Source organism: Hetaerina americana, unplaced genomic scaffold, assembly GCF_022747635.1.
Source record: "Hetaerina americana unplaced genomic scaffold, ioHetAmer1.1.p SCAF_2, whole genome shotgun sequence".
In the NCBI taxonomy this organism is placed as follows: domain Eukaryota; kingdom Metazoa; phylum Arthropoda; class Insecta; order Odonata; family Calopterygidae; genus Hetaerina; species Hetaerina americana.
The window spans coordinates 71,216,955-71,229,739 of NW_027286763.1; the positions used below are offsets into that span (position 1 = coordinate 71,216,955).

The following is a 12,785-nucleotide window of genomic DNA, read 5'->3' on the forward strand; positions in this document are numbered from 1 at the left end:
GGCATGCACATTCTTGAGAAAATTAGAAATATGAAATGCATAAACCAACCAAATTTAATTCAATAATTTATCCATAGAGAAATAAGTGTAGTAAAAAAAAAGAACTTAAAAGACCCGAAAAGAGGATTATGATCAGTTGGTGTTAAACATTTAACAACTGCAAGCTTGGAACAGATCATCTGAAATAATTTGTTTGAAACATAATTAATTGATTAATGAAAAAATGAAATTAATTGTCATTATTGGAATAAAAAGCTCTCATAGCTTCAAAAAAAGTTAATGCAGAAATTTTTCATGTGCATTTCACCAGCTGTATTTTATAGGAGTTTACTTAAGAATAAAACATTCATTATAATATGATTCTAATATTTCTGAAATTGGCAGCTTTCTCCATTACGCATATTCATCCTTAGACAGGTTCAACAGTTGCACTTGAAGAGATATTTACAGAATATATAATTTCATTTTGCAATTTTAACCTCATAAAGTAGCAGTGCAATATCATTTTTCAGTGGCATATAGATGAAAACTCTACCCATGAAGTCATAATACTGCCCCAATGAAAAACACAATGATTCATTCAGCACAGAGTTTTATCCTGCCACTTACCTAAATTTAACAGTCAATAATCAACTAAACCCCAATTATTTTAGGTCATATGCAATAACTACCTGAAGTTGGTGTGTACCACATCAGAACCAAGCGAGACAGTAGTTCTGGTGAGGAAATCTTAGAGATAAACAGGAGCTTGCACAATCCCTCCACTGCAACAGATCTCATTTTGGAATGCTGCACAAGAAATCAAAAGATTCATCTATTAATAAGGACTGATTTATAACTACTTGGTTGCTACAACAGACTTAGGTCTCATCACCTCTACAGCACGAGGTTTTACTTTAATACTAACAGTTATTTGACACATAAACGTAACCCCAGGCACATGTGCTATAATAAAGAACAGCCTTACTTTAAAATTTACTTAGAGAATAAATAAATACACAAAAATAAGCAGATCATATTCCATGTGAACATTTAGGAACAGTAAATCAATGAAAACATATATGCTACTATTTCCAAGTATACTAGTATAACTTGAAGCCAAGGAAAAATTCTGTTACATTATTCATTCTGCATGAACATTTTTGGAGTGATTCTTGAAGAAGGTAATCAGAAAGCACACGTAGAAGTAGGACAATGACACTGCATCAGTTAATACTTTATGAATAAGCAAAATTCTTCAAATTAAAATGATAAAAATGATTAATTAGAATGGCAGCAAGATGCTGACTGATGGATATTGGTTAGGGTGGAAAAATTACTGATTTTGAAGTTTCAAAAGTCTTTCCCCATCATTTTATCCAGACAAACATGCCAGAAATTTGTAACACTATTATGGAACACGAAAAGCCAAGGACTTAATCTATCCCAATCATTACCATTCCTCTCCGTTCCCATTTCAGCTATGAATAATCATGCCTGTTGGAGAGAGCAGAAACTAATCCTTAGGCTTCCGCGTCTATCTGATGAAGGATGTTGGGGGATGGGGAGACTGTTGTTTGTTGTATGCCCATGTGGTTGTGGAATTTTGCCTTCATACTTTTCAAATTCTAGCTTGCACAATATTGGATAAATTTTTTACCGCATCCAAAGTGTAAATGTTTGTTGGATGACAGTATATGTATTTGTATGCATGTAAAATCAAAGGATTTTTGCATGAATGTATAAGCTACTGTGGGCGTAGATTTGCATGGATGTGCTGATTTTACATGTGGTTTTGTTCCCTTTAACAGGTGGTGACCTGACCCCTTACCACATACCCTAGCGGCGGCTTGCGGGGTATTGTATAGCTAGAGATAAGGATTCATGCTGCTTCCGGGAATTACTACCAGGTAGGTATGTCGATGAACAACTGTCCTATCTATGTCCTAGAATTTTATAACATTTGAGCATCTCACTTCTTTGGGAGCAAGTGCATTACATGCGATATCAATTGGATCGTGGCTCAAAAGAACTCTATCGCTTGCATTTGGAGCTAAGCTGCATCTTGAAAAAGGAGGGTTGGGAGACCATAGATTAGAACACAAAAATCTCGTCCACTAACAACTTCACCTCCTCAAAAAAGATGCAGAGGAAGACGATCCAGAAACTCCACCTAGTTCAACAATGGAGCACTCCTTGTCCTAAAAAGGACCACATGCTGATCAACCTGACTGACCAGATATTGAGCGAAGATATTTGCTCCATATTTTCCAAAGGTCTCAACTTTGCCATCACTCCGAAGGAGATACCTAAAGGAAACATCAATATAAGAGGCAAAGATGCAGTGCGGAAGCTACCTAAACATCTGGCCAAAAAGATAAGGGAGGATGTCACTCAAATCCTCCGTGAGGCAAAACCACCTAGGCCAAATACCACTGCTGCAGAAAGCAAAGCATTGGGAGAACTGCGCGACAATAAAGAACTTCTTGTCCTACCAGCAGATAAGGAGAATACTACGGTAGTCATGAAGAAAGAGGACTACCACATCAAAATTGCAGCCTTATTGAATAGCAGCACCTATTTTCCAATTGAAAAGTGACCCAACAGCAAAGATAGAATGACTCACTAGGGAGAAAATCAAATGGTCATCCATTCCAGTGGAAGACAAATGGAGACTCTTTCCAATGGCAGCCAAAACACCACGTCTGTATGGACTACCAAAGGTTCACAAGGAGGGGGTCACCTGACGACCAATGTAAGCAACATCAATGCACCTACCAACAAGCTGGCACAGTACGTTGCACCTTCTCTCCAACCATTAACCGGAAGAGCCAACTCATCCGCAAAAATTCCACAAATTTATTTGCACCATCAAGAACATCGCAGGCAAGGAATGATGGGTGCTGATGAACTTTGACCCAGTCTCTCTCTTAACGAATACACCCATTGATGACCCCATGTCACTTATCAAAGAACTCACCTCGGAGGGATTACCAAAGGATTTCCCAGACCTTGCAGAATTCTGCCTCAGGAACTCATACTTCCTTTAGAATGATAAGTACTTTCAGCAGAAGGAAAGTCATCACCTCTCTCTCTCCTACAGTACCAGACATTTTTGCGGAGAGTTTTGAGCAGAAGCCAATAGAGACTCACCCAAAGAAACCATCTCTCTGGATCCGATATTTTGATGGCACCTTCATCATCTGACCACACAGGAAGGAAAAACTAGAATTGTTCCTGAAATGCCTAAATCGGCACAATCCTGCCGTAAAATTCACCATTGAAATTGAACAGAATGGTGTCTAGAGGTGATGGTGAGCAGAAAACCTAATGACAGCCTTGACCATGCAGTATACTTCAAGAAAACCCACACTGGTATTTGGATGTGTGATCACACCTCCATCCCGCCTAGAGGAGCTCACTAGTCAATACACTAGCTCATTGTACCTACATCATCTCAGACATCAAATCAATCACATCAGAAAAGCCATACCTGATCTCAGCGCTAAGGAAAAACAGATACCAGGAATAGATATAGTCCAAAAAAGGATGGCAAAAAAAAGGACTTGAAGAAAGATGGAATTCTGGCCAGAAAACAGAGCGAAGAGAAGTCTGGAAAAGAAAAACCGATAACATATCCTTCCATGCCGTACATCGCTGGAACAGCTGAAAAGTAAGCTCCTATGGAAACATAATGTAACAACTAGGTTCTCGACATCAAGAAAAATTAGCGACATCATCTCTAACCCGAAGGACTGAATCTCTGATCTCATGCACGAAGATGTATATGAGATCAAGTGCACATGTGAGAAGCCCTATATTGGCCAAACAGGAAGGTCCATTAGATGCAGAACCAAGGAGCACCAAAGGGCCACAGACAGAAAATAGTTCCAACTCTCGGCAATTGCCAAACATGCGTGGTCAGTACCCAAACAAACGATTAAGTTAGACCAAACTAAATTGCTGGCAAGAGAGAGTCATATTTTCCAAGACTCATAAGAGAAGAGAGAATCCTAACAATGTCAACTGTAAGAATGGCTATACCCTGACTTCCACATGAAATTGGGCGATTCCTTTTCACTGCCAAGAAAGAGCCAATCAGAGAGGCCAGTCAGCATCTCCTATATATAGCAGCCAAATCGTGACACAGATCTCTTCAAGCTGAAGACACCTTGAGGGCCAGGGGCGTAAAAGTTGTCCATGACCACAGGCGATGGTAATTCCTGGAAGCAGCATGGATCCTTCATAGCAGAGACTTTATCAAATCAAGCAGCTTGATAGCCTGCGGCCAATAAAACTCAATTGGCGAATAACTGATAACTTGGAGGTGATTTGTGAAACGGCATTTGCAAATGTGTCTATATTGGGAAAGTATGACAAATGAAATAGGATGGTATATTGGATAAAAATGAACCATCATCATCCAATCTTGGTCAAGGAGGACATTTTTGGAGGATAGGCATAATGTTGTAACAAAAAATCAATGGGGTACATAGTACATCTCATAAGTTTGAGAACTTAAAAAAACTACTGTTCTTGATGTTGCTGGAGCCACTATTTGATAATAATCAAGTGCCTGCTTGAATCATAAAGCTAAATGGATTAATAAAAGAAGGAAGTAGAACTGAGACTGAAGACTGGCAGTCCATTAGACTCTAGAAAAATAATCGGAAGATCTTAACAGCGGTGCATTATTGAAAAATTATTGCAAGATATGCCACAACTACAAGTATACCAGATTAATCAACCTGAAGGTTGATCTTATGGGTGAGGATAGAGCTCACCTTATACTAATTGTAAGCATGATGTTGCAAAATGCACATGTTAAGGTGGGGGGGAGTTCCTTTCCCTGTGCTGTTTATGGTTTTCTAGGAAGATGGGGTACCCAAAAAATCACTAAGATTGGAAAAAGTTCAATTCATACTTAGGCTCCACTGAGAATCAAACCTTGTTCCTCCACTCAATTGCACTGCACTCTACCTAGTGAACCACCATGCCCCAACAAGATATAAATGAGTAAAACAGGAAGATACAAAGACAGTTGCACAAGTGAGGAGACCTGTAGAAGGAAGCTGTATATCACAGAATAGGTGCTGCTGGTCTAGATAGCAGTAGGAAAAAATTACCAGGCAACCTCTGAGGAAGGGAAAAAACATAGCCATGCCATATAAAAAGGTGCCATAGATTATCAAACCATGAGACAATTTCAATGAATGCAGAGTCAGAGCAAATGCCATTTCAGAGAGTAAAAGCAAAATTCATATTTAAGAAGAAGAGAAAGTAAAAAATTTATGTAGTACTTGGGAAATAGAACAATTTTCTGAAAATAGGGGAATTCACACAGGAATACTTTAAAAAGATGAGCTCATGCACTTTAGCAAAAGTCTATTCTTTGAATTGAAGGGCTGAATTGAATGTGAGCTTCATTTGAGTATGTATGAGGGAATTCTAACTAACAAAGTATCAAGGTTCAAAGAAGTACCACTTGAATTAAGAAACTTTGAAGAATAAAAGATATACAAACAGACATAAAACACTAAAAGCCAATGACAATATTTATACAAAAGAAAAATCAGTGATATATTTTAACCTGAATGTAATGACAACCACATTGAGAAAGAAAAGGCCCCACAAATGAGATTTTACAAGCAAATAGCAAAATGGCCCAAAGATTGAATATTGAGCCAAAATGAACAAGTTACCAGTAAAGATTCCAGAGATTTTAGGTGTCATAAAACACTTTCATTTATAGTAGTATCACTAAGGTAATTTAATGCAAAATAAAATCAAACCCCTCATCTGACTTAAAAAATCTTTGACATGTGTGTTTAGAATTAGTACTTAACTCATTCCCAAATACCAGACTAAACCCCTCAAGACAGAGACAGTGAACGTGGACTAGTTCCCTCTCTAGACCATAACACTTACTGCTTATGCAAACAAAAACCTAGCTATTTACATACATTGCTGCCCAAACAATCTCAAGAGGTTAATTTCCTAGAAAGGGTTTACAGAGCGGCCACTCATTTACTGAGAGAGGATGGTGAATATGGACTGAATGAAATAATTAAATGATCAACCATTCAGTTTTCTATACCTCTTCAGGCCAATTTTTAAAGCATGCAGATATTTTAGGGCAACTATTACCAACTTAATATCTGCAGGACAGATGCACAACAGATACAAAAAGGAATATGGAATATACAAAAAGGGATAGGGAATAACATCTGTGTAATAAATAATCTACAGAGGTTCAGAAAGCACAGTAAACATACCTTGTGATCTAACAATGATGTTAGAATTGTAATTAAGTTAACATTTTTCTTTTCCTTATTTGAGTCAACAATGCCTGAGCTCTCACTTTCCAAGTCATCAGTGGAGACTGAATCAGGAACATCATCCATTATCCTGCTCCTTCTTTCTTTCTCAACAGCCTTGTCATCAAAACCTTTGAACCACATTTAAAAAGAGTATATCACACAGCTTATAAGATACAAATGCAACAAAACACCCAGAAATATATGCTATAAGTTTCACAACATATTACCCTCAGGCATATCGGCAACATCAAAAGACTCAAGTCCAAATAAGCATAGAATATCAAATATTGCCTTCAAGGAAGACACACCCAATTCCAGATCTTCATCAGATGTTCTACAAATCTAGAAAATTATAAAGTGAAATGAAAACAAATTAAATGTCATAAAAAATATGCCATTTCTTTGAATCCAAAGCAAAATTTAGACAAGTGATGAAATAAATACATAACAGTGTAAATGCGCAGCTTTCAAAAATTATTCCAATTTATACAAAAAAGAAAAAGGAAAAAGCAAATTTGATCAATTAAATTAGCTCAAACTCTTAAAAGCAAAGAAAGAAGCAATAAGGAGTATTCTCATCAGCATGCATACAAATGAAAGCAAATAGTTAAATGACATCACTAATGAAAACAATTAGTCCATTTCTAAAGGAATGATCAATCATTAAACCATTCATTTCAATCCAGATTGAAAATCATTGTCCCACAAAAAGTGGAGATTCACCATAATTGTGCACAAAAATGTTTAATGTAAATGGAGTCCGATATGCTGGCAAAGGACGTATCATAATTGAAAGTGGCCAAGGACATTGAAGGAAATGCAAGAGGATGATGAGGTAATTTGTACGTGCCAATTGGATATAGGCAGCAAACTAAATGAATTTAGATGAAATCACTGCGCAGTTAATTCAAAATAGTGAAGTTTCATAGCTGATTTGCATGGAAGGGTAGCATAAAAATAAAAGTTGAGTAATAGGTAAAACTCAAGCAAAAATGGATTTTTAATTAAAATGTACTTATTCACAAGGCATGATTAAAAAAAGACTGAACTGATTTTATTCTGTGCAAACCGTTCAACAGATCGAAACGAGAGACAGTGCGCCATCTAGCAATACATCTGATGACTAAAACAAGAGGTGTTGCATTTGTTTACGTTGAATCTTAGGCAGCAGCAGCAGTACGTGACTTGACCTGATTGTTGCTGTGTGCAACGGCAGCAAGGAAGGAGCTAGAGGAACAGCACGTGCGCGTGAAATTTTGTTTCAAACTTGGCAAAAGTACTACGGAGACATTTGAAATGATTCAGCAAGCCTTTGTTAATGAAGCTTTGAGTCAAATCCAGTGTTTTGAGGGGTACAGTCGTTTTAAATCCTGCAGAACCTCGCCAGACGAAGATTCCCAAACGGGGCGGCCCTCCACTTAGACAGACCCAACCATGTCAAATTGGTGAATGATTTGGAACCCGCAAATCACCATTTAACTCTTAGGGAGATAGCTGAGGAAGTGAACATTAGTTTTGGATCCCGTCAGACAATTTTGACAGACATTTTGGGCATGACGCGTGTCGCATCAAAATTCGTCCCGTGCTGACTGATGAACAGAGAAAAAAACATGTGGACAATTGTCAGGAACTCCTGGATCAAGCCAATAACGACCCAGAGTTTCTTAAAACCATTGTAACCGTTGACGAACTTGGGTTTATGTTTATGGTGTTGAGACAAAAGCCCAGTCTTCTCAGGGGAAAGGCCCTCATTCTCTCCGACCAAAGAAAGCTTGCATGTCCCAGTTCAACGTGAAGGTCATGCTGGTGTGTTTCTTTGATTGGCAAGGGCCAATTCATTACGAACATGTCCCTCAAGGTCAAACCGTCAACAAAGATTTCTACTCAAAGGTTATGAAGAGGCTGATGGTTGCAGTGAGCTGAAAGAGGCCGGACATGGGGAGAAACAATGCCTGGTGTTTCAATCACGATAATGCACCGGCTCACACGGCCCCGATTGTGACAGTTATTTGCCAGAACCGGAACTTCTGTGATCCCGCAGCCACCCTACTCTCCACACATAACTCCATCAGACTTTTTTTGTTTCCAAAGTTAAAATCAACCTTGAAAGGGCACTGATTCAACTCTATTGCGGACATTAAAACAAATTGTACGGAGGACCTAAAGAGGAACCCTAAGGCCACTTACCAGGCAGGGTTTGAGACCTGGAAGAAACTTTGGCAAAGGAGGGTCATCAGCCAAGGCATGTACTTTGACGGCGACAAGTTCGATTAAGCTGTATCCGTCGAAATAAACATGTTATAAAATCAGTCCTGTCTTCTTTTGATCACACCTTTTACATGGATTTTAAAATTCTATTTAGACTTGAAACTTTAGGAGAAAATTAAAAAATAACAAATTCACTTACCACACAAAAGAAAAACACAAAATTTGATTTTGCCAGCTCCTTATCAAGAAGACAAAACAATGCCAAAGCTTCAAGACTTTTAGAATGCACTGTGTAATTGTCGGTGACCTATAATTAAAAGAGATAATTTAATGATGTGAGTACCCTTGAAGGAAAGAAAATCAAGAACTGAAACAGATACATGTAAATTTAAAAAAAGCTGGTAAAAACCAAATGGATTCTTTAATGCATGGAATTTTTCATAATCTTTACTTTTCAATCGGCCTTCCCTTTTATATATTTTTGTTTGTTCACTCTCCCTTTTATTTTTGCATGCACGTTTATTGATTCATTTTCACCATTAATTCCCGTAATAACCTTTTTGATCTAGCCTTTAACTCAGTATGCTTTGGACATTTATGAAAATGGGAAGAGTGAAGAAATGGCAGGATGACATCATCTTATGGAACAGGTTCAAAATGGAATTTATTTATGCAAAATTAAAACAGTTGACTTTTTTTAACTCTATCAAGACATTTTAAAATGTCTTACTGCATGACGGATGTTTTATTGATGTTTTTTAAATTATATATCCAGGACAAAATCACCTGCTACCTCCAATACCTAATAATTATTATAGGTCATCTACTGGTTAAAGTAGGTTTTGGATGGACACCACTACCAAATAATCTAGTCATATCTAGTATCTCCTAACAAAACAAAACCTGACCTTCTACTCTACAACAAGCCCCTCTTCATCTCCGTATACTTCCTTCCTCCCTTCATTCCCTACAACACCCCTATCCCATTTCTATCTCTTCCTCGTTTTCTAACATTCCCCCTCCATCAAAGTCCTCAACATTCCATTGCCAATCAATAGGTTTTTAATCCATTTTTTCTGTCTCCTTATGATTCCTCCCGACAATTCCCTTTCCTCCCCCACCATGCCTAGTACCACCTCATTTGTTTTCCTTTCTATTCACTTAATATTCTCCATTCCTATTCTCACCCAATTTCAAAAGCCTCCAATCTACACCTATCATCCTGCTTCAATGACCATGTTTCTGTGCCGTACATATCTATGCTCCATATCAAAGTTTTAGCAAGCCCTTTCCTAACATCCTAACTCAACACCACAGGCATCAATTCCCTTCTACTTGTGAGAGCTTCTTTGCCTAATGCCATGTGTTTCCATATGACCATTTTGGTCCAAAACACCTCTGAGATACATTAAAAGTTACACCTGCTCTAGTTTTGCTCTCGTATTTTAACATTTAACATTCATTCAAAATTTATTGTCATCCCATATCTGTCACTGAATTTTCAATTCACTCGGCAAAGCTCCGGCAAACTAGAGCTTGGTCATCAGCAAACCTAACTGATTTTATAAATTCCTCACAGACTTTCATTTCTATTTCCAGTTCTTACCCTTTCTATTAATCATTTCCTCGAAATATACGTTGAACAGCACTGGTGATAATGGACAACCCTACCTGTTCCTCTTCCTAACAATGCCCATCTGGATTCTCTATCCCACACTCACACCTGAGCAATCTATTCCTTCTTTCTGCAATATATTCATTAGTTTTTCTCAACTGACTCCATCAAATGCCATTTCAAAATCTATGAAACAAGCAAATACGAGGTGTGCCCGAAAACTATCTGACCTGCGTTCATATCACCCGCATTAGTGCTTATCTTCGCCATCCAGGCCATGGCATCCTTCGAAGTAGTCTCCATTTGATTGAACCACACGATCCCAGCGGTGCTTCCATATCTCAAAGTAGGCCTTGAACACATTTTGGAATGGCCTTCAGCTCGCGCATCGCATTACTCTGTTGTCGAACCACTTTTCTTTGAGTGCCATTTTTAATTTTGGGAACACCCAAAAGTTGCCTGGCGCTATGTCAGGACTGTAAGGAGGCTGGTGAAGGTGTACAATCCAACCTGTACAATACAGCCTGTGTTTTGCCAAAAATTGCTGTACAAGGTTCGATGAATGAACTAGCATGTTATCGTGGTGAAGAAGCCAGTCACCACTTGACCAGAGAGACGGTTTCTTCTCACGGCATCACCCAATATTTTCAGAACTTCAACACAATATTCTTTGTTGACTGCCTGACCTCTTGGAGTAACTTTGTAGTACACAACACCCTCACAAAAAAAAAATGATTAAAAAAAAACGCAGGTCGGATACTTTTCAGACATACCTGGTAAGTCCTGATTATATTCCATACTCCTGTCTATTAGTGATCTCATTACTGCAATGGCATCGTGTGTGCCTTTCTCCTTCCTGAACTCAAACTCATCACCCCAAAGTAATCATTTGCCCTCCTCTTCATCCTTTCGTTGATAATACTGAGAATCACTTTAGCTGTATGGGAAATAAAACTTATTGCTCTGTAGTCCTCGCATGATGCAGCTTTTACCTTTGTTGGAATACTAACAAACACTAATCTCAAAAATTCTTCCGACCAAATTCCAAACTTCTACATGCTACAAATTAGTCCATAAAAACTTTATTTTGCAAAATTAAGTCGACATCAACTTTGTCCCCTTCAAAGTACTCCTAATTTGCTGCCAAGCACTTCTTTCCATCTCCTTTTCCACCGTTTAAAGCACCCTTGGAAGTCCTCGGCAGTTAGGCTTATAAGTTTTCTCATCGTTTCTTGCTTTATCGTGTCCACATCTTCACCTCATCACACTTTTACATTTTGGGAATAGTAAAAAGTCGCAGGGGCCAACATCTGGCAAATAAGGAGGATAATCAAGGATGGTGTTTGAATTTTTTGCCAGTAACTGGCAAACAATCAATGCTGAATGTGCAGGTGCATTGTCATGGTGAAGGATCCATCCATCATGTTCAGTTAAATAGTGTGGACTGTTGATTTTCCTAAATTAAGTTCATCAGCTATCATTTGAACAGTTTTTTGCCGATCAGTAAGGACAAGGAACTTCACATGATAAATGCTGTTGTAAACACAGATGGTTGAAGGTCGTCCCAGCCTTGCATCTTCCGTGGCGTCTTGTTGGCCATTTTTAAAATGCTTAATCCACTTGAAAACATATGTTTTCTTCACAGCATTATCACCGTAAATAGCTGTCAATATTTCAGTAATTTCTAGATATCTTTTACTGCACTTAACCAAAAAACTTGATGTTGATTTGTTGCTCCGTGATTTCATCGATTTCTATTTTCCAAAAACAGTAAAAACAAGGACAACAAAAACTAATGACCATTAAGACTGACTGAGATGGTAAAAGACAAGTGACAATAGGTGTAATAATTGAAAACTCATTATCTAACTCATTGAAAGCAAATGATATATTATGCAGTTTCAAATTGAACTCAAGAATCTCCTTCCAACTAAGTGTTGTTATTCAATGAATGAGTTTTTCAACGACAAGCAACAATAGGGCTTCATGTTTCTATTACATTCTTTCATGTCTACATCTTTTATTAAGCATGATAATTATGTTAAAATGTGCCAATATTTTGCACTATTCTGTGCTTGGCACCTCCTAAACCTACATAATAAGTATGGTCAGAGGACAATAAAAATATTAATATCACAATATTTTACTTTCATTGAGATTCCAACTCTTTTAAACACTAAATTCATTCATGCAATTAAGCAACTAAACCATGGCTTATATTTAAAGATCTGAAGCGTTACCTCGTGAATCTTGCTATTTCTTTTTCAAATCAAAATATTTTTGTACTGTCCATTTAAAAAATGTATTAATAGATATATATTTCAAGACACTTAATTTTAATGTCAAAACCAATGATGCTAATACATACAGTAAACTTAATATATTTATAATTAAATAATAAACTAATGATAATTATATTTGATGTTACTTGACTTGATCCTCAGAAAATGTTATTGAATTCATTTCCAATAACCTCGTTCCTTTATTACACTCAATTTTATGCACACTAGGAAGGTTATCAAAGATAGAAAACAGAATCTTGGTGACCAATAAGAGATGGATCATACCACATAAAAGGTTGGTGCTAAATCACAACAGAGTCTGGCATGGGGGTGGAAATTTTTTCCGTCTGAGTATACATCAATCTTGAGTGTTTGCCTCAG

The 12,785-nt window shown here is 37.5% G+C and overlaps 1 protein-coding gene across 1 annotated transcript in view; it reads right to left on the minus strand.

The window, feature by feature from the left end:
- Positions 1-12,785, minus strand: part of Cap-G (Chromosome associated protein G) — a 41,555-nt gene that overhangs the window by 11,616 nt on the left and 17,154 nt on the right. Inside the window, exons 12-15 of the mRNA XM_071584666.1 lie at positions 8,707-8,814; positions 6,527-6,641; positions 6,255-6,427; positions 672-789 (exon numbers count right to left, since the gene is read on the minus strand). Of these exons, the coding sequence (XP_071440767.1) occupies positions 672-789; positions 6,255-6,427; positions 6,527-6,641; positions 8,707-8,814 (514 nt within the window). The remainder of the gene's footprint in view (positions 1-671; positions 790-6,254; positions 6,428-6,526; positions 6,642-8,706; positions 8,815-12,785) is intronic.